At 51.6% G+C, this 22,177-nt stretch overlaps 3 protein-coding genes and 1 long non-coding RNA gene across 5 annotated transcripts; 3 read left to right on the forward strand and 1 right to left on the reverse strand.

Moving 5' to 3' along the window:
* Positions 1 to 58: 58 nt before the first annotated feature.
* On the forward strand, positions 59 to 1,366 carry LOC6503893. Its single transcript, XM_001963761.4, has one exon. It carries the CDS (start codon positions 70 to 72, stop codon positions 1,195 to 1,197), a length of 1,128 nt encoding a protein of 375 aa, XP_001963797.1. The 5' UTR covers positions 59 to 69; the 3' UTR covers positions 1,198 to 1,366.
* Positions 1,367 to 1,642: 276 nt separating this feature from the next.
* Positions 1,643 to 22,067, reverse strand: LOC116654461. 2 transcript variants are annotated; one of them, XR_006507586.1, is made up of 6 exons: positions 21,916 to 22,067; positions 21,624 to 21,753; positions 21,249 to 21,514; positions 20,996 to 21,111; positions 1,758 to 1,790; positions 1,643 to 1,674 (listed from the first exon to the last, which is right to left on the reverse strand). It is a non-coding gene; the product is annotated as an uncharacterized LOC116654461 (long non-coding RNA). The 2 variants fall into 2 exon arrangements; XR_004310344.2 differs by having other exon boundaries at positions 1,659 to 1,790; positions 21,916 to 22,066.
* LOC6503894 (trichohyalin) lies at positions 4,647 to 6,786 on the forward strand. The gene is made up of 2 exons (XM_001963763.4): positions 4,647 to 6,415; positions 6,477 to 6,786. The coding sequence occupies exons 1-2, from the start codon at positions 4,740 to 4,742 to the stop codon at positions 6,514 to 6,516; spliced, it is 1,716 nt and encodes a 571-aa protein (XP_001963799.3). The 5' UTR covers positions 4,647 to 4,739; the 3' UTR covers positions 6,517 to 6,786.
* LOC6503895 (larval cuticle protein A2B) lies at positions 16,539 to 17,203 on the forward strand. Its single transcript, XM_001963764.3, has 2 exons — positions 16,539 to 16,651; positions 16,711 to 17,203. The coding sequence occupies exons 1-2, from the start codon at positions 16,640 to 16,642 to the stop codon at positions 17,122 to 17,124; spliced, it is 426 nt and encodes a 141-aa protein (XP_001963800.1). The 5' UTR covers positions 16,539 to 16,639; the 3' UTR covers positions 17,125 to 17,203.
* Positions 22,068 to 22,177: the final 110 nt, after the last annotated feature.

Below are 22,177 nucleotides of genomic sequence, written 5' to 3' on the forward strand. Positions count from 1 at the left end.
GGTACGATAAGCACATGTGTATGTTGTGTGTACTTCACCCGATTCCAAGCAAGCCAGCCAGCCACGTTCATGTACGTTCCCAGTTCAGTGCCCTCGGTATGCACGACGGGGAGGGCCGCCTCCTCCGCCACGGTGCGGCGCCAGGATCGCATCAAGCTGGACCGCTTCAAGCAGTACCTGGAGCGGCTCAAGCGGTCCGTCAGCCTAATCGACAACCGGTCGCCCCGTATACCATCCAAGCAGCTCGCCGGATTCGACGCCCTGCCCAGGACCGCACGCACCTTCCTGGACCGAACCAACCAGAACGTTCAGATGCTCCTCAATCTGTCCCGGATCAAGCGCAGCTTTGGAACCATTGGCATGGATTCGGGCCCCTCAATAGCCTCCCGCTCGGCCATGTCCCAGATGCAGCGCCGGGTGGAGGAGGTGGAGCGGGAGAACCTTCAGCTGGGGCGACGTCTTCTGAACATCCAGCAGCAGCAGCGTATGGATTGGGACCGCCATGTGCCCAGCAGCACCTCCCAGGCAGCCGAATATGGGAGCCGAATATTTTCCAACCAGCACTGCAACATGGATCGATCTGCCAAGCCGCTCCTGTCCCTGCCGGACCTGAGCAAGATCATCGATAAGTACGTTGGATGGGACCTCACGATGCCCTCCGACAGTTATGAGCTGACTCGACTCCTGCGACCTCGGATCAGCCTGCACTTCGGAATGATTGACGGCAGACCTCTGGGTCAGGTGGTGGTGCAGCTATACACGGAAGCTGCGCCGCTGGTGGTGCTGCAGTTCGTCCGCACCTGCTTGGACCACCGTTCGCACGAGTTCTCCGTACGTAGGATCTTTCCGAACCTTTGGATGGAGGGCTACCTGCTGATGGCCGCCAATAACGACCCGCCCCACCCTGACGATCCACCGCTGCTCAGTAACCCTATGGAGTTCGACTCTCGAGTGGTGAGCCACGCCCAGCACGGCTTCGTTCTGTCCTGCGCTAAGGAGTACTGCGTCCACGGCTTTCCCGGCGCCGCCGTCAACTTCAGCATCAGCTTCAAGCCTCTCAGGGTGGCCAGAGGTCTGAGGGTTGGCTTCGGACGAGTGGTGCGTGGCGACAAGGTCATCGAGTGCATGCAGACGCAGGGAACCAAGAACGGCAAGATCATCAAACCCCTGGTCATCACCCACTGCGACGTACTTTAGAGAGTTGTATCCGTAAGCCTGGTCACACTTTTTTAAGTAGGAAGTTTGTGTGACCCACTTTTCATTTGCGAGCCTGGTCACACTGATTGTGAAACAAAAATTAGTGTGACCACACTCGCATATGAAAAATACCGTAAATACGGGCACACTATTTTAGTTTTTAAGTATTGCACACCCAATAAAATAGGGGGAGACGTTTTTTTAAATAAAAAATTAGTGTGGCCGTATTTTATTGATTTAAAAATTAGTGTGACCGTATTTTATAGATACAAAATTAGTGTGACCAGGTCTGTAAAACAAAAAAGTGTGACCAGGTCTGCAAAACAAAAAAGTGTGACCAGGTCTACATAACAAAAAAGTGTGACCAGGCTCTCAGAACAAAAAAGTATGACCGTATTTTTCCTGCAAATGACCACATTGAAAGCAAAAAACAAAGAAAAGAGCGTCCGGACCCTTTACAATTTTTATTTCGTCTAACTGTAAAAAAATACAAAAAAAAATTCTTACAAATAAAAAAAAACACGATTACAAACTTTATTGCGCTGATGTGAATTTCTTACCAAGGGGAAAGGGGCGGGGTCTTTCACAGTCGCCTAAAATAAAAAAATAAAAGGATAAGTTTAACATAAAAAAGGTGGTAAATTGACAGAGCACTGGGAAAAACACTAATTTGATAGTTAAATGAAGAACTGTGCTGAAGTATAAGGGCCAAAATGGGAAATCCAGGATTTCCAAGGGTTACCCCCACAAAATTTTGAAAAATGGGGATGAAAAATTTCGAATTGAGGTTTTGATGCGGAATGACGTAGAATTGAATAACGAATCGAACAAGGTATCCCGCTTGAGGATCCGAGTCGGATTGGCCAAGATATTGACAAATAATGGGGCCAAGATGGGACATCCAGGATTTCCAAGGGGTACCCCCACAGAATTTTGAGAAATGGGGATGAAAAATTTCGAATTGAGGTTTTGATGCAGAATTATGGCGAATTGAACAACGAATCGAACAAGGCATCCCGCTTGAGGATCGGAGTCCGATTGGCCAAGATATTGACAAAAAATGGGGCCAAGATGCGAAATCCAGGATTTCCAAGGGGTACCCCCACAAAATTTTGATAAATGGGGATGAAAAATGTCGAATTGAGGTTTTGATGCAGAATTATGAGGAATTGAACAACGAATCGAACAAGGCATCCCGCTTGAGGATCGGAGTCCGATTGGCCAAGATATTGACAAAAAATGGGGCCAAGATGCGAAATCCAGGATTTCCAAGGGGTACCCCCACAGAATTTTGAGAAATGGGGATGAAAAATTTCGAATTGAGGTTTTGATGCAGAATTATGGGGAATTGAACAACGAATCGAACAAGGTATCCCGCTTGAGGATCCGAGTCGGATTGGCCAAGATATTGACAAATAATGGTGCCAAGATGGGAAATCCAGGATTTCGAAGGGGTACCCCCACAAAATTTTGAAAAATGGGGATGAAAAATTTCGAATTGAGGTTTTGATGCAGAATTATGGGGAATTGAACAACGAATCGAACAAGGTATCCCGCTTGAGGATCCGAGTCGGATTGGCCAAGATATTGACAAATAATGGTGCCAAGATGGGAAATCCAGGATTTCCAAGGGGTACCCCCACAGAATTTTGAGAAATGGGGATGAAAAATTTCGAATTGAGGTTTTGATGCAGAATTATGGGGAATTGAACAACGAATCGAACAAGGCATCCCGCTTGAGGATCGGAGTCCGATTGGCCAAGATATTGACAAAAAATGGGGCCAAGATGCGAAATCCAGGATTTCCAAGGGGTACCCCCACAGAATTTTGAGAAATGGGGATGAAAAATTTCGAATTGAGGTTTTGATGCAGAATTATGGGGAATTGAACAACGAATCGAACAAGGCATCCCGCTTGAGGATCGGAGTCCGATTGGCCAAGATATTGACAAAAAATGGGGCCAAGATGCGAAATCCAGGATTTCCAAGGGGTACCCCCACAAAATTTTGAAAAATGGGGATGAAAAATTTCGAATTGAGGTTTTGATGCAGAATTATGAGGAATTGAACAACGAATCGAACAAGGCATCCCGCTTGAGGATCGGAGTCCGATTGGCCAAGATATTGAAAAGAAATGGGGCCAAGATGCGAAATCCAGGATTTGAAATCCAGGATAGTCGAGTAACAGTTTCACTCCATACTATTCCAAGTTCGTGGTCGCCTGGAAGCCAAGATGGCCTATAATTAGGACCCTATGTCAAAGCTGTATGCTAGTTACACAGCCGATGACGAAACCCCTTGTGAATAAAAGAGTGTGGTGCTTCGGCTAATAGGGGATTAGTTTATTATTCGTGTTTGTACGATGTAGAAGTATTGAGTATTTTTAAGAGTAGTAGATTATGGCATACAAATGGAAAGCTCCGATGTCTCAGGCGATCTCCAAAACAAACAATATCATCATATGTGCTTCTTGTATCGTGCATTCGTCGTCCGGATAAATATACCTTATGTGGTTGGAGTACGAAGTTGCATATTATGTATCATATATACGTGTAGACACCGATAGACGAGTAAGAGAAGAAGCTGCCCAAATCTTTCAGCTCCATGACAATACGATCCCAAACAACAGCAACATTTATCTGGCTAAGTTAACGCTTTAGGGTTAGGTTAGGAGCTACGATCCAATACAATACTTGGTAATAGGAATACGATACGATATTATATTAATATTTGAGGGTAGATAACAAGTCGCTACGTTTCTGATACTTGGTGAGTGATATTCTTAGTTGGAGTGTTGAGCTCTGCGTTCCAGGTAAAGTGGGGAATCCAGATCCATCGCCATCTCCATCCAATCCTTCCAGCGCTGGCCAGTCCATCCCCAGGCTCCGAGGTTGGCCGGCGTCCTAGACCGCTCTGGGCTCCGATCTTCCTTCAACTGTCGGCGCGTCGGCGGACCTGCGGTGGCTTTTATAGCCGAGACGTAGTGGTGCTGTGCGGCGGACACAGTTGCCAAGTCGGTGGGCAATTTCACGCCCTGATGGACATCGAAGGCGGCCCAGGAGCGCCGTATCCTCCTCATTTATCCTGGGCTGGCTCCTTTGTTCGCAGCGCCCTAATTTGATTTTGATTGAATTGCGCTTATCGCACTTGTGCACTCACTTCCTGGCCAAAGATGGAGTTCGGCACACACCCTCATCGACGTCATCAGCTCCGGCAATCGATTGCCGTTTATTATTGTGTTTGAGACTCGGGCAAAAGGCGCCCGTGAAGAAGAGTCCCGTGACGTCACAAATTCATTCATGAAATCCAAGAAACAGCAACCACTCGCTGAGCAGCGAACGGTGGTGCAGTGGTGCACATGTGCGATAAGCGGAATTCAATCAATCAGCGGCAAATTGGGAGCAGACCCGCGGCAGCAAGGCGCTATAAAAGCGGTGCCCCGGATCCTGGTCGGCCATTCAAGTTGCGAAGCCTGCTGGTGCCACACTAGCACTAATCTTTCACCGAATCCTCCGTACCTGAAGCACTCTACACATCCGACGATGCGACTCCGGCTCAGTGTCCTGCTCCTACTGCTCCACCTGGGCTGCCTGGCTCTGGCGCTCACCAGCACCAGGCTCTCCTGCGGCGACGGCTTGGACAGCTCCACCGGCATATGCAGCGACCGACGCTGGGACCTCCAGCACCGGAGCCCCGACGAGTACGATGAGCGTCTGGTCTACAGACAGGTCCCTCAGATCTCCGATCGCCGTGGTGGCGAGAAGCGCGAGGAGACGAGGGTCAGGTTGGACTCCATTTCCCGAGAAGGCATCCGCGATGCCCGTGAGGAGCGAGTTGACACCCGTGAAGCTCGTCGGGAGCGAGAGGAACCCCGAGAAGAGCGAGTTGAACTACGAGAAGCTCGTCAGGAGCGGGAAGAACGCCGTGAAGAGCGAGTTGAATCCAGAGGAGCTCGTCAGGAGCGCGAAGAACGGAGAGAAGAGCGAGTTGAACCACGCGAAGCTCGTCAGGAGCGAGGAGAACGCCATGAACGCCGCGAAGAGCGAGCTGAACGCCGTGAAGAGCGAGTAGATCGACGGGAAGAGCGAGTTGAACGGCGTGATGCTCGTCAGGAACGCTTGGAGCGTCGTGATGCTCGGGAAGATCGGGAAACTGATCGTATGGAGCGCCTTGAAAGTCGTGAAGCCCGTCGGCAACAAGTTGAGCCCCGTGAGGCACGAGACCAGCGAGTAGAACGCAGCATCGAGCGACGTGTAGAACGGGAGGAGCGAGTACAGCCCCGAGAGTCTCGTGAAGAGCGGTCAGAGCGACGTGTTGAAGAAGAGAATCGCCGAAATGTTCGAGTGGAACAGGACAGGGCCATGCGACGTCAGGAAATCCGCCGAGAAGACGAGCGACGTGAATCCCGACGATTGGAAAGGGATGCTCGCCGAGTTGAGGACCGCCAGGACCGTCGTGAAGAACGCGATGTGGCGAGGGACTCTGCCCAACAAGAGCGAGAGGACCGCCAAGCCTCGCGACGAATGGAGCGCGAACCAGATCTGGAAAACCGTCGCCGTGAAGAGCGTGTGGACCTATCCAGAAGGGAACCAGTCGATGAGCGTCGCATGGACCATCGCAGGGAGGAGCGCCGCAGCGAGCGAGTTGAGACAAGGCGTCAGGACGACCGCCGTGTGGAGTCTGTCGAGAGTGATATGTCAAGGCGTCAGGACCAACGAGAATCAGAGCGAGTTGTTCGTGGTGTAGAACGCGATGATTCCCGAAGGGTGGAGACTGAACGACAGCAGTCTCGAAGCGATTCCGACAGAGTTGAGAGGGCAGAACGGCGAGAGGAGCGACAGGCTCAGGATCGGCGAGATGATCTCATCAGAGAGACTCGGGAAGTTCAGCGAAGAGAAGAACAAGAAGCTCAGAGGCGAGAGGAACGAGAAGGTTCCCGTCGGGAGGAGCGAGAAGTTGAACGGGAGGTCCTGCGTCGTCAGGAGCGTCGAGAGGAGCGACGAGAGGAGCGAGATGCTGAGCGACGAGAAGAACGAGAAGATGAGCGACGGGAAGAGCGAGAGGCTGAGCGACAAGAGGAACGAGTTGCCGACTCCTTCCGTGTCCTTCCCAGCAAGGACTCGTTGAGCTATGGCAAGCGAGAGCTGCTGGTGACTGGCCAGATCCTGCTCCTGGCGGCGCTCTACAAGAAATCCACCGCCAACGGCAAGGGCCTGGGGTAAGTGTTTCCCAAAAACATATTCTACAAAGATAGTAACCTCCGAACAACTCCCCATTAGTGCCCAGATCCAGGGCTACCTGCAGGCTATTGGCTGCTAAGCGGAAGCAGGACGAGTCCCTAAAAAGGAGTGAGGAGCAGGAGCGAACCCCCAAACGAGAAACCAGAAACTAGATGGAATCGAAGACAACGAACGAAATCGAAACGGAAAATGCAAACGGACCCGATAGCGAGCACAGGATAGGGGACAGGATGTGTGGGAGGCACAATTTAATCCAACTGTTACTGTAACTAAACTGTTAGCCAGCACAAGCATAAAGGAAATATATGAGCGGTGCCCGAGTAGTCGGAGCATCTGCATCTGCATTGCACTTGGCGGCTTTTTTCGGCCACGGGGTGGGTCTCCCTCTCTGGTGTGGTGTGAGTTGGTGTGGGTTTCGATTTGGAGCCACAGGCTGGCGGCTGCCGGATAATTGGAGCATTCGCATCCGAGAGACCACAACTGTCCACTCGCATGGCTGGACAGGCATGCTGGGGCATCCTTGAGGCAGCTTTCAAAACACACACAAGGACGACGGTGCACCGAAAGAAAAGCAGTCCTTGGAACGGAATTCATGATGTATTCGGGCCAGTACCCCTTCTAAGAGGGGGTCCTGCAAGCGAGAAGGGGAGAGCAGGTGCTCCTTTTATTTTGAAGGAAACCAGAACCCGACCCGATGTTTTCCAAGCGATTTGTTCTGCAAGTGCATGCCACTCGAAGCTCGTTGTTTTTGCTTTGTTGCCACAGAGACCGAGGCTGAAAGGCAAAATTATTATTGCGATTTTCCATGCCGTTTGGCTTCGTCCTTGCAGCTCTTGTTGGTCCTGCTCCCGCTCCGGCTGCTGCTCTGGCTCTCCCCTTTCCGGCACGCGTGTGTGTTTGGGTGTGTGTATCGAGGCTGATAAATTTCGCACATATTAGATGCTGGTCTGGTCTATTCATCTTTTCGGCTTTCAAGAGATTTCCCTGATGGGGGCAGCCAGGAGCCAGCAGCCAGGAGCCACCAGCCAGTAGCCAGTTGCCAGTAAGCCATCCTTAATCAGTGAAACCAACACACAAATTTTACACAATTTTCATCTTTTGGGGATTATCCGAACCGGAGACGGCTTCAAGTGTGTGTTTGTGTGTGTATGCGGCCAGGAGTACGTGTACGCCCTCCTCCTTGGTGTCTGGCCATGACCTGGCCCGGAATGGCCGAACATCCCAGACAGAGCCCACTTTTCGGGCAAACAAACATCGGAAACAAGCAAACATTCCCCAACAGTTTAGTTTATTTAAAACTCGGCAGAATTAAGGAAAAATGTGTCGCACTCGAGAAGAAAACGACTTAAATTCATTTCCCAGCAGCCATGGCATTTCCCGAACTCCTTTATTTTGTTTCGGTTGTGGGGATTTTCATAAAGGATTTGAATTGAATGCGTTTTCTCTTTTTAGTTTTTGCTTTTTTGCTTTTTTCGTTTATGCGTTTTTGCGCCCCGGCGACGGAAGTGTGAAATATCAATACGCAATGTCGTATCGGGGGGTGTCCTGGGACAAGGGGTCCTGGCTCGGTCCTGGGGCCAAGCTGTGTGATGTGAACGCGCCACAAAAGAGCAATAAACCAACAAGAAAACATCATAAAAAATTGAGTTTTCAATATTTATACGAATTAAATAATTCACGCGCGTTGGCCGGGACCCAGGCCAGTTACCACTTTGCCCCACAGATATTCTATATATACATGTTGCATATAGATATATATGTGGCAGAGGCAGTGGCAGAGGCAGTGCTGCCAAGCTGGAAAGGCTAAATAATTGCAGGCTCTTAGTTCCAAGCCGGGGGAGTCTAGGGAGCTGAAAAATGGCACTTGCGGAGCTCATATCTCAGCCAGTTCGAGGAGGAGTGGAGCGAAGAGGAGTGTCCTTAAAGACTCCTGCAAGAAGTCCCCATCGATCTGCGTTTAGAACTTGAGAAACAATCTTTTGATCGAAAATGGCTCCAATTTAAGGTGTCCTTTTTCGAGGCCAGTCTTGGAAAGGTGGCCTTTGCGAGGCACTTTACATCCTTTGTCCTTTATGTCCTTTTCAGCTCCTATCCCCACATCAGATAGTTACGGCTGAACCGCCAGCACTGTCACCAGAGCCAGTGGACAGGGCAGGGACACGGCCGGGGGACTAGACGAGCCGGAAGGGCCACCGAAAACAGCAAGAAGAAGTTCGTAATGCGGGAATGCTCTTTCACCCGCTTCCCCACCCCCTTACGCCTTTCTCCAGGCGACTTTCTCCTTTCTCCAGCTGGCCCCCTTCTCCCCAAAGAACGGGGACTGTGGTGGGGAGGTGCCAGTGCCACTGGAAGGGGGTCTCTGGTCGGGCATTTTACGAGTATTTGAGGTTTATTTTACGCCCCAGCCCCCCTCTTGCCATCTTGCCCTCTTGCCACAGCAGCAGCAGCACCAGCTCCCTTCCGAATGCAAAACAACATAAATTCTGTGTCAGAAATCATAAATTTCAATAAAATAAAAGCAGCGTAGCGCCAAATAAATACGTGAAAATGGCCAGGACTTGGGCAGGGGGGCAAGGGGGCTCCGGATGGGACATAGACCACACACTACCCCCCAGATGCCCCAGCTGCCCCGGCTGCCCTACTTCCTGGCTAAGTAGAAGCAACAGCCGAGCGAAAAAAAAAACACATTTTCTTTAAAGCAGGAAGGAGGCACGAAATGAAAAAGTCCTTGGCGGCGAGTGTGTGTGTTTTGCATAATTTAATGTTTTTCTCGGGAGGAGTGGAGGAGGAGGAGGTGCTCGCCAAAAAGTGGCCACCAGGATGCTGCCGGTCCTGGGCCGCAGGATGCTTTCTATCAAGTCAAGGTAACGGCCGAAACTTGTGAAATATTTCATGGGGCCACCGCGCTGGCGAATGTGTTGCAGCAGCAGGTCTTCTCCTCCAGAGCCGCCACTGTTTCTGTTTCTGTTGCTGCTTCTGCTCTGCCATTTGCCAGCAATTTTATAAATTATCAATTTCGCAGGACCACTCCTTCGTCCTGGGCTTCCCCCACCATCTGGTGCCTAAAAAGCAAAGCCCAGAAAGCGAGACGCCGCACAAAATAAATAAATGCAATAAGTGAAGGCAAATGGAAAATTGTGGAATTGGGAAAAAATTGGAAACCGCAGAAATTGCAATCGAAAATCTGCCACAAGTTGCCATTAAATGTCAATCGGAGGGGGGGGCGGTTGGGGTGGTGCCTCACCACCCACCCACAGTTAAATAAAAATAAAAGCGCTTTACGTTATCAGCCAACGAGTCTGGCGGCAGTGGAAGGAATTGCGTTGACAGAATGGCTCTGCCCCTGCTGCCCCATCTGCCCCTGCAACCTCTGGGGGCATGGCATCTGCATTTGGTGGCAGAGCAAATGCGAAATTGGTTTATGCAACAGACTTTTATGGTGCAGATCAGGAGCGAGAGTTCCGAGAGTCGGGAGTCGGGAGCCGAGCACTTGCCTAAAGCCCGACTCCGATTGACGGGCCGGGATTTTCAAAATGTCAGGTTAGTGCACTGGAAGAAACGGGGGGGAATGGGGCGTGCCACTCCACAAGTGATGCCAGTCCCTTCGCCCAGTGCAGTGCGGAATCATAGGCGACTGTTGCGATGGCAGCATCAATCGCAGTTCTGCAAATAAATTTGCTGTTCACGTACATGAAAGCCGCTTGCCGAAGCTGCAATCATCCTCAAATATTGTCCCAATCCGACTCCCTCCTCCCTCCTCCCTCCTCGCTCCGTTCGGTGGTAGTGCCAGTGGCAGGACCAGGTCCCACTCCCGGCTCATGTTGCAATTGAAAGGCAACCGCCATGGAGAATGAGGACAAGGACTCTGAGTTTGGGTTTTGAATTCGGGTTTCTGGTTTTCGAACAGCGGCGGACAGGGAGGAGGAGGTAGCCCTCACCTGTTCGATGGCCAGGAGCAGGAGGAGCTGCTCCTCCGAACCTCGCATCTCGCATCTCCCATCTGCCTTCTGCCGCCTGCAGTTTTATGGGATTTTAGATATTTCAGATTGCAATCTGGTGGCGCACTCCATCTTCCCGGGGCTCGAGGGGCCTCCAAATGTGGCATTGAAACGGATCCTTTGGGCAGGACCAGCCCGAAAAGTGGGCACTACCCGGCCTGTGGCAGGGATGGCCAATCCAGGGAGGACTATTTCGGCCAAAGTAGGTCTTGAAAGCAGGGGCTCGAGTGTTATATCACTCCAACCCCATCTCTAATCCTGTTTCTCATGATTACTATCCTTTTTAATCCTTCCTTTAAGAAATAACAACTTAAATTGCACTTCTCTCGACTGGAAAACTATAGATTCCAAAAATAGCTCATACCCTTGTCAGCTCTATTGGCGCTGCGCAGCGGAGCATAAAAAATTGCTGCACTCAGACCCAGCACTCTGGCAATGTTTGGATGAGTTTGGGGGCGTGGATGAGTGCGAGGGGTCTCAGCGGGTGGTGGAGGGGGTGGTGCTGGGGGTGGTACAGAGGGTGGTGCACCCTAAACGATAGCAGGCAAAGTCAATTTAGTGAAAATGCGAGGCAGCAAGTGAAATGTCATAGCCAAGTGGGTGGTGGGCCAAGCCGTCGAAGAGCTCATGCCCCGCCCTGCTATCCCCCTGCTATCTAAAGGATATACATTCCACCCCCCGCACCTCCTGCTGCCAGGACCACAAAAGGGATTCGGAGAGCCAACAGCTGTCATTGTCAGTGGGCCACATGCTGGCACTTTTTCCTCCCAGCTCCTGCTCCCAGCTCCACTGCCTCTGGAAGCTGCATTTCAGAGAGAAGAATTCTTCTGCGGATGGCTAAAGTCTGGCCTTCAAAGTGGCTCCAAGGACACTGCTTTTCTCCCGCCAGGACACAGTTGGAGAACAGATTCATTAGAAGGACAGTCGCCACCGTGCCATCATATTCGAGGCTTCCTCCGGCTCTCTATCTCCACCTGACTTTGACTTTGACACTTTTCGGAGGGGGCAGAGGCAGTAGTTTTTAAAGGGCCAGTGCCAGTGGCAGTGGCAGGAGGCAGCAACTGTGGCTGCCACATTTGGCAAACTTTCGCCCAATAATCCCTCGCCCATATGTCAGGCGAGCTTCGAGGGCAATCGCTGGAAAATAGAGTGCAGCGGCAGTGGATAGAATGCACCCGGAGTGCTCTCGGTTATAATTGCCATATCATGCTGCACCTGGTCGGAGGGTGGGGCAGGGGCAGAGGCGCCTCTGGCCCGGGGATTGGGTGATGAAAATTCAATTTGAAATGCGCAAACAGCAAACAAACTGGCTTACGCCCTACTATCCTGCCATCCTGCCATTCCGCCATCCTGCCACCCACTCTACGTGACCTGCAGAACGGGCTGGCAACAAAAAACGGGGGAGGAGGAGCCAGGAGCCGGCAGGACGAACGCGAAATGGAATTGTCTAAATACGTTACAGCAGCATCGAGTTGCGGAGGCCGGCAGTGGTCTTTGTTGAGGGCTTCTGGCAAAAGTGCCCTTCCCGCCGCCCCTTGATGGACAGATATGGAATCTAAATTGCTGTTATCCTTTGATATGAAGGATTATCCCTGTTTGGCAAACTAGGACATTCAATTCCTCGAAATGCAATAAATATTCAATAATATCTGAAAGCAGTCATTACCAAGAAGCCACCTGGGCGTATGAGTAATTTGCTTAGAGTGGAAATTGCGTTTCAGGCGCCAGGTGGCTTGTGGCAGGAGGCAGGTGGCATGTGGCAGGTTGCATGTTGCATTTTAGTTTCCATCTGAAATGGACCACCTCTGGGCAAATAATCCGCTTCCATTTGCAATCCGCAAACACAAACTCTCCGGTGGATCCGACGCTCGTTTAGTATCCATAGCCGCGCCACAATCCGCTTGATGAACTTTATTTAGAGGGTCCTTTGGGAGAAAGGAGCAGGCGCAGGCGAAAAAAGGAGCGAGTGGCACTGTCAATTGCAATTTGTGCAACCACAGAAGGGCGCTTCCCGGCGGGGGGCAGTGGCGAATAAAAAGGTGTTGATGGACTGCGACATGGCTGCACAAATTGCATCGACACGGCGCTGGCATATGGCCAGAATCGAATCGGCACATAGGGCATGTGGCATGTGGCAAGTGGCAAGTGGTGTGTGGCATGGTAGGGCGAGGGCGAGGGCGTGGTCATCCAGATGGGCTGCAGTTAAAATTGCAGTTGCAGTTTGCAGTCGCAGCTAATTAAACGCGAAAATTGCGGGCGGCGGGGCGAAAACCAATTGCCAATTTTGTAGCGAATGGAATTGGAGAGGGCTTGGGAGTACACTGAGTGAAAGGACTAGAGGTCCTGCCTAGCCCATATGAGTGGATAAGTCCTTGTTGGTCCAAGTACAAGAGCAGTGCAGCGCTGGATAACCTGCTGCCCTGCGAATCCGTTTCAATTCGAATTCGAATTCAATTCCTGTTGCCACGGTCCTGAAACGAAACAGGATCCTGGCCAGCCCTCCCATTCGCATCCAAAAATAAAAAGAGAAGCCCTGACCCCAGAACCTAGATCGGGTGGTGGCCAGCTGCCCGGGGCACTAGGGAACTGGAATTAGAATGGAAAATAATTGCAGCTGGGCGCCGTTTCAATTAGGTATGTGCGCTGCATGAATTTGCTAATGCAGCTGATTCCCGACACGCCGTACTTCGCGCACTTTATCCCCGGACATGCCCCAATTTGTTGCTAATTGTATGCTCCTTGCCACACGGCGCGAAGGCGGAGGCAGTTCTCGGTAGCTCATAGCTTCTGGCCGAGTTAATGCTATCCACTTTTTGTGGCAGTGCAACAACGGAAGTGAAGTGGCCACAGAGGAGCAGGGGCAGCCCTCGCCCTTAACCCCTGTTAGCCCAACTGCGCCCCTGGGACATGCAACTGATTTTGTTGGCCAACAGCGACCGTCCTTCTGGCCTGGCCAAAACAAAGCGGGCCAAAAATGCCGTCAGCTTCGGTAATTCTTCATTTCCATCGGCAGGACTCTTGGAAATATGCCGGCCCGTAAATCAGGTCCTGGCCGTGGCCATCAAGCAGTGTCCTGGCCAGGCAGCCAGTCCATTGCGGGCCATTAGCCACCTCGGCCCATAACTCATCCGGAGTCGAACTCGGCCTCGAATTGATAATTGATTTGGCCATTATGAGGTGGCCTGCTAATGCCACCTCGTTTCCGGGGAAACTGCCGCCAAAGCTAATCGGAAGGACGAAGAAGTCCTTGGGCCTGAAGTTAGGGAGTCACTATCTCCCTCACTAGCAAGTTATGTTGCTTAGTTTTTAGAAGAAACTAAAAATACTAAGCACTTTTTAAAGGAATTCCTCAAGCTTCCTTGGAAAAGGAAACAGAACCCACTACAAGGATAACGAAGAAGCAAGTCCTTGCTTTGAGTTTGCTTTTCGCCTCAAAACGAACGCATTTTACGGCGAATTGGCGGAGCTTTGGAGCTCTCGCTGGCAAGGATATGAACGCTGGCGGATGAGTCCTGGAGAGTCCTTAGACCTGAGTCCTCCCCCTCCTAGTTTCGGGAGTTAAGTTGGGCTGGAAGCCGGCGCTCCGTCTCGGGGATGTCAGAAGTTGGCAGCGTTTACTTCATTGTGCTTAACACTTTCCGCTTTGCTAGACCGGCTCCTTGCGCCCCTCAGCTCCTGCTCCTGCTCCTCTCCCTGCCCCTCTGCCTGCCCCTCGCCCTACCAGTTTAGGACTTCCTGCGGGTGTTGCAAAGTTGTGCGCCATGGCCTGATGTATGCTCATATAACTTTGCCACTAACGAGACTCATGAGCTGCATAATAATGAGCCGAGTCGAGGGCCAACAAGAGGCTTCCCATCCGCCCAGGACTCGGCCCAGGATCCCCCCTTGGAGTGCGCTGCTGCTCCTGCCCATCCCCCTGCCCTGCCCTGCCCTGCTGCTGGGAGGAACTGGCTCGGGGAATTCCCTAGGCCTCTGTTGCATTCATTTCGCATTTATCGACTCAGTGTGCTCCGGCCATCAATCAGTCGTCTGTGCTTTCGCCCTTTGCTCCTTGCTCCTTGCTCCCTGCTCCCTGCTCCTTGCAACCCTCTACCCTCCGGCCTCTTTCGCCAAATTATGGCCATGAATGCCGCACGATTAATCTGCCAACTGATTTCCCGTTGACGAAACAACAATGCCGGCTAATGCGGGCCAATTATTCATATTTCCACCCTGACAGGCCGCCCACCTGTCAGGCCGCCCATCCTGGGGGGCGGGCAGGTCGCGTCTATGGACTTGTCCTGCCAAATGATGTGCTTTGATTAACATTTACATACGCATGTCTGCCCCGCCGCATGTCCTGCATACAAAATACAAAGTGACCTTCCTGGGACGCTGTTTGGCCAGGGGAGGCGGCCCGCTCCCATCTTGATTAAGTTCCTGCACTCGGCCAACTTCAGTTCGAGCCCAAGTCCTGGGAGCGGTCCTGGGCCAGCTGCTAATTGCACGCCCAAGTGCTAAACACTTGATTTACTTTCCCGCTTATACGTTTCCGATCCGCAGCCACTCGGGAGTGTTTAGTTGCGAACTGCAAGTGGGTCATGGGAGTGCAGGGGAGTGGACTCCCTCCTGCCAGCATCTCGCCGTCTTTTCAATTAGCCCGATGCCGGATGCCGGCTACCCGATGCAAAGCAGTCCGCCAAGGATGCCGGCTCTCTAACCCCTAACCTCTGACCCCCTGACCCCCTGACGCCTGACCCCTGACCCTTCGCAGACCATTGCGCTACAAGTGCAAATTAGTCGAGAGTGCCAACAAATTTAACGAGCAAATTTACACTCAGCGAGCAGCAACAGAGGCCAGTTCGGCAAGGAGGCGCTTGCAAATTTCCTTTTTTTTCGGAGGAGTGGGGGGTGGGGGCTTCCTTCCTTCTGCCCTCCGCAACAGCCACTGCCACTTCCACTGCCACTGCCACTGCAGCTGTGTGTGCTGCCGAGTGCCAGTGTCTGTTTTAATTTAAGCAACACAGTGCCGCAATCGCCCCAAAAAAAGGGCCAAGAGCCGGCCAGAAAAAAGGGCGAGAGTGGAAAGCCTCGTGGCAGGAAAAACCTTTGCCCGATTTTCCCGGGCTTAGCTCCTCTTCCCACCCTTCCGTTCCGTTGTCTTATTGGGCCTGGGCGTTGGCCGCTTCCTGGAGGTGGTCCATTTGGGGCTTGGGCATTGCAACTTTAAGGACGTCTCTCTGCCGCAAAACCTTAAAGATCCTCTCCAGGACTGCTACTGGCCCCTGTGGTGCCAGTATGTGTCCTCTTGTCGTCGGCAACCGATTCAAAAACTGGACACAGCAGCCGGCAGGCAGGTGGAGCAGGGTGGAGCAGGGCGGAGCAGGTCGCCATGGCATCCCTTCAGGCCACCCCCGTCCTCGTGCGGGGGCCGGCTGTGAACCCATGTCAACTTTAATTGAATTTGATAGAACGGATATTTAGCCAGGGCTGCGCACCATTTACACCATTAGCACCGCCCTGGCCCGGGCAGGACCTTACCTTGCCCCCCATCCGGTCCCACTCATATCCGTAATTAAATTCAGAGGAGAGTCAGCCCGGATTATGGATTCTGCATTACTCTCACCTCTCCGAAGCCCAGTCGCAGCTAAGCGCCGCTGTCTGCTCCAATTACTTGCTGATTCTTCATTTGAATGAAATAGTTTTAAAGTGGGGCCCACTGCCTCCTCCTCACATGTCATTCCGCTGGAGGCAGCAGCCACAAGCTCGGAATGATTCGTCATTCCTGGGGCCTGCCAGGTGGGGATGACAAGTGGAATCCCACCCAATCAAGGGCTGGCTATAAATAGCTCTCGGTAACCGGCAACCAGCAACCGGCCCACCTGCCTCCGCACCGAGGGAGGAGGGCTCAGCCACTCCCGCGATTAGCCGGCCCAGAGACCGGTTTCAGTTGCCAGCACTTTGCATCAGGCACTTGGCCAACTACCCATGTCTTGCCTGCTCCGACTCTTTTTGTCTCTGGCTGCGGCCATCAAGTGTGTCCGATTCGAGACACAAATCCCCAGCTTCGAATGGCCGCAAAAAGGGGTCACCAGGCCTTGGCCGGCACTTTGTTTGTGGCTCGCAGCTCTACTTTGGCCATAAAAGCGGGCCAACTCGGCCACTTCTTATCACACAGCAGCTAGTCGTTGGAATAGCAAGACACTAAGGGGTTTTTGACTAAAAATGGCATTCAAGGTAAAGGACAGAGGACTTCTGGCTCCACAGGACTTCTTGCTAAAAGACATCTCTTCTAGTTCCTCGCCCTCTTCGCCCTGATCGCCGCCGCCAGTGCTGGCGTCCTGCCCGCCGCCCAGGTCTACCACTCCGCCCCCGTGGCTATCTCCCCCGTCCACGTCGCCGCCCCGGTGGTCAAGACCCTGGCCCACCCGGTCCTGGCCAAGGCCGACGACGAGTACGACCCCCACCCGCAGTACAAGTTCGCCTACGACGTCCAGGACGCGCTCTCCGGGGACTCCAAGAGCCAGGTGGAGGAGCGCGACGGCGACGTGGTGCGCGGCGAGTACTCCCTGGTGGACTCCGATGGCTTCAAGAGGACCGTCCAGTACACCGCCGACCCCCTCAACGGCTTCAACGCGGTGGTGAGCCGCCAGCCCCTCGTCAAGGCCGTGGCCGTGGCTCCCGCCCCCCTCTACGCCGCCCACCACTGAGGAGCACCCGCTCCTGGCGGAGCATCCATCTGTTGACTTAGTTTTAGTCGTTGAGAATATAAATCGGAAAACATCCAGATACTCCTTGTTCGGCTTCTGAAGGGCAGGTCCTGTCGGCTCTGGGGAGGAGGGATCTGAAGGATCTGAAGGCGCCTCCAGCTGAGATTGCGATGAGATTGGGATTATTTGACAATTGAGTTTGGGTCTTGGGCCGGAAGAGAAGCACAGGATATTGAAGGAGCACTCGCTGCTGCTCCTTGCGTCCTTGGTCCTTGCGAGCTTGGCTCTGGCTTTTATTCCGATGCCAGCTGCCTTTGTTATTAGATTGCCAGCCGCACGGCGCTCTCCGGGGAGTATTTATTAAGTCATAAGCCTGGCCCGACCCCGATGCTCCTGGCAGTCCTGGGAGCCGAGGCAGATGCTACCTGCATCTGTGTGTAATTGCGCTGGAACAACACATGCCCGCAGATGCAGAACGTGCAGTTCGCACCTAGCTACCAGCCCGCCACGAGGGCCAACTTTCTCCGGCGGTGGAAGAGGCAGGAGCACAAGGACAACAGGACTAGGAGAGCCAGGTGTTGCCTGGCGCCGAGCTGCCCTATGCCAGGTCCCTTCGGAATGGCATGCGACTTGTCACCCGAAGCGATTCAATAATTCCCAGACAAGTGTCCTGACGGAACAGGAGTCGGCAAGGACTTAATATCAATTACTCCCAATGGGCTTGTGCAATTAATTTGTCGCAATTCGGACACAGAACAGGACACTGGAAGCCTACTTTAAAAGGACGAGAATTTCAATAATTCTGAAACGCATATTTGTGGCAGGATGCTCCCTCCAGAGCGAGAGTGTATTCCGAAGGCTGCCACGTGGGTGTCCTTGCGAGTGCATCCTTGCGAGCTGGCGTGTGTGCTTATGGCTGCCATGGCTCTGCAAAAAGTTTGCGAATCTTAACGATTTGCTTATTGTTCCTCCCCGTTATGCATTTGCCGAGCACATATTTGAGTTCCGTGCTCCGGCGGCCAGGCTGGCTGGCTGGCTGCCTGGGTGGCTGCCAGCCTGTTTAATCTTCAATTTCCATGCACCTTTAAGGCAGCCCCCAGTCGATTGATCCCCGGGCCAGGCACTCCTCCGAGGCACTTGCCCCGACAGCTGCTCCTGGTGCTGCCTCGAAATGAAATTCCCGTTTAATTGCCGCACCAGAAGGGCCAACCCCCACACATGTTGCACATTCCGCGGCTTATGGCCCCCGAAAAGGACTCTTCATCCATCTAGTCAGGCAGTCATCCTGCCATCCTGCCAGCCAGCCAGCCAGCCAGCCAAGCAAAATAAGCACACGGCTAAAACTAATTGAATTATGGAGCTGCAGTGCCAGACTCGCCTCTCAAAACTTTATTTATTTTTAGAGGTTTTCGAATAAATGGCTCAGACGGACTACAAAGTTTGCTGCTCCTGCACTGCGAAGGATAGACCAGGACTGTTCGGGGAGACCAACCCAAAAGGATGCCCGAAAGGACTCTGCAGCCGGATAATGAAACCCACTACTGATGGCCACTTTCTCGCCGTGCACTCCCATCGTTCTATTGTCAATTATTTCCTCGTGGACGGCAATTTGAAGCTTTCCAGCCAACTAGCTGCCATTTGCCTTCGTCCTTTGTCCTGGCGCCCGAGTCCTGCAGAGGAGCGGGTGTGTGTATGTTGACAGCGGCTGCAGAGCTCAAAGGATGCACCGGTCAATGGCCAACCGCCGGGGAATAGTCCAGTCCAGTCCAGTCCGGCACAGGCCACTTTTATGTCCGGTCGTTGACGGGCAGGATGCGGGGAGGCGGTCGGCAACATCAAAGGACTCTGCGCCGAGTGTGTGTGTTTGGAGAGCAAACTCAAAGTCATCAGCATGAAGTCGCAGGGGAGTGGCAGTCGGGGCTGCTCCGACTATGTGCTTCGACGGAGGAAAGGACTTCTCGGAAAGGATCTCTCCGTCTTGAAGGAGAGAATCGTCTGAAATTTCAAACTCCAGAGCCCGAGGACGGGGGCCGAGCAACAATCAATTAAAAAAACCGAAAATTGGGCAGCCGGACCCCAGTGATGCATAATTAAGATGCCGATTCTCCTTTTTTTGGGTCAGCGGCGGTGGCAACATACGAGGCACATAGATTCCCCGACAGGCGGCGGGACAAACCCAAATAAATTTCCACCGACAAGCCCGAAATGACTTTGTAATCTTATTAAATTTTAATCTCCCAATCAGCTAAGGACGCGCATCCTTTGTCAGTGGCAGGCATCCTGTCGGTAATTATGGGGGAGCGGGCCACGGGACACGGGGCCCGGGCGAGTTACAGCCACAAAAAAGGAAGAGTCCCTGGCAAGAAATAAAAAAAGGACACCCGAAAAAAGGGACTCCCTGGCCAAGTGCAGGCGAAGCCAAAAAAAAAGGACAAGGTCAGACCGGGCGGGGCCGGTGGAAACTTTTCCAATTGCTGTTAACAAAACAGAAATCAAAATTGATTGCCAACTTTTGATTAGTTTCCCATTTGGCAGTAGGCCTGCGAATCAAGTGCATTTGGCAGCCAGGTCTGGACTTGCCGGGCTTTGCCGGGCAGGTGTTTCCGAGGCGCCTAATTGAAAAGCCAACTGGTGGCCACCGCATCAGCTGCTCCCGACAGGAGGAGGAACAGAACAGAAATGGCCCGAAATATTCCGCAGAAAGAAAACTGTTCCAGCTGCATTTGCATTTGCATTTGTTGCGAAACTTTTGTTGCCCGAAATTGCCGGGGGAAACTTTTCTGGCCGCAGTTTGCGAAAGAAGTGCACTGGGAGAAGTGTTTGCTGACTAATCTCTGAAGTATTAATGACTATCTATTACTATATTAATGATAATCTCGTCGAATAGGTCCTAAAAATCAACCTTAGCCCCTCTTAAAACAGATAAACCTTCAAAAAAACAACACCAATTATTTCTTCGAGTTTGAAACTGTCTCTGGCTGGTCCTGCCTTGGCGGCCACCCACGCAATTAGGCTGCCAAAGTTGGTGGCACGATTTGCAAGTTGCAACTGGTAACTGCAGCCGTTGCCGCTGCCGCCCGAACATCTGAATCAGAATCAGAATCAGGCGAATGAGCTGCCCAAATGTTGATTAAAATGTAATTGGATTCTAATTAATGCTAATTGATTTGTGCGACATGTGGCATTGTCAGGGAGCTGGCCGTGTAACAAGGCGCTTGCCACAGGCCGCCCCTCCCTAGGCATTCTCAGGTATGGCTTAGAGATGCCGGATAATGGGGTATTAGAATGAAATATAAAAGTTTAAATAGTAATAGTAATAATATAGTAAAGTTAGGCATTAATATCATGCTTAAATTGGTAAATACTTCTATTCTATATAGTGCTATAGACTTTCTCTGCGTGGCAGCTACCAGGATGCAGGGACACAAGGATAAACAGTTGCACTCGCCGGCACACCCCACATGTCAGATGAGTCGGACAAAGTTTCGACAACACCACCAGACACACACCCCACACACACTGCTGCCTTATGGGGGCTGGGCAACCAATTAAGCTCTGTCAAATTGTTTGGCATTTGAAATGCAGACTCGGACACTCGGACGCTCGGACTCGGACAGAATGTGGCACAAACGGCCGCTGCATAGCAGTTGCACTGCCACGCCCAGAGTCCTGCTTCCTGGCGGGCTTCCTACTGCGGGCCACAGGTTTCTACTTTGCATTTTCAATTACGTAATTGCTTCTTGCCTTTTTGGGGAGAGCGGGCTGGCCGCAAACGCATTGAAAGGTAAGTGGAGGCCGTCGGCCTTTCCGCTTCGACGACCGTCTTTTCAGGTAATATTTTCCAACAAAAGTAAACCAAAATGCCACTTACTTGATGGTCCATTGGAGAATCATACGCTGCTCCTGGGTCCTGGCACTTTTCCTACGGTCGGCTGCCGTCGTTGGGGGATGGCGGCACTTTGCCGCTCACTCTCGCTGACACACGAGCTATAGCAGCCGAAAAGAAGAAAAGTTTACATAAAAAGGCTATTTAAATGATTATCCTCTTATTTTATAGTTTATAACACGATTTGCCAATTAATAATTAAATAATTCAAAGATATTTAAAATAAGCCAATACTTACATGCTTTTTACATATTTATTTACATGTAAACTCATATCTACATGGGGCTCTACGATCGTTGGGGGACAGTTCACTTCTCCACTCTCTCTCGCTCAAAAGCTGTTCCAAACTAGCGGTACTTAAGCTGTCATACAGCTTCAGGGGACGCTACGGTCGTTTAGGGCTGATAGCACTTTTCCCCTTACTGTCTCTCATACTGTTTGGAGCTGCTACGATCGTTGGGGATAGAAGCACTTTTCAGCCCACTCTCGCTTGCAAACGAGAAGCTGAAAAGAAGAAGAGAGAGAACTCGATTTAAATATTTAGATTCTCCCTTTAGTCCATACTCCAATTGATAACTCATAATTATATTAAATGAACTAAACTATAACTTACATGGGGCGGCTGAGGTTGTTAGGGACTGGAATCATTTTTCCGGTCACTCTCTTACAGCTCGGAGCCCCTGCGGTCGTTAGGGGCTGGTTCACTTTTCCACACACACTCAACTTGAGGCCTGGTGGAGCCCCTGATCCAGAAATTGAAGAATTTAGTTAAAAACTGCCACTTAAATAGTTCTATCTCTTATTTTTATAAACAAACGTTATATTCATTGAGTTATTACACTTTTTTACATGGAAAAAGTAAAGAAATTATGAATAAATTTGTATTTCACACAAAAAACACTTACGGCTTTCCAGCAGCCACTACTTGGGATATATTTATTACTTTATTATTATTTTTTAAAGAACTTATTTGAAGAGCGTTCAAATCGAGCCACTGAGAGACAGCTTCAAAAAGAAATGGCAAGCTTTCGGAGACAGAGAGGTGGCGAGAGCGTAAAGAAACTTGCTGCGATCGGAGAGAGAGTGTGAGAAAGTGTGAAAGAGCAGTGGCTAGAGAGGGTCATACTAATTGGAAGAAAGCTTTCAGTGTTCTCTGCAGATCTTTCC

This window comes from Drosophila ananassae, chromosome XL, assembly GCF_017639315.1.
Source record: "Drosophila ananassae strain 14024-0371.13 chromosome XL, ASM1763931v2, whole genome shotgun sequence".
Classification (NCBI taxonomy): Eukaryota; Metazoa; Arthropoda; class Insecta; order Diptera; family Drosophilidae; genus Drosophila; species Drosophila ananassae.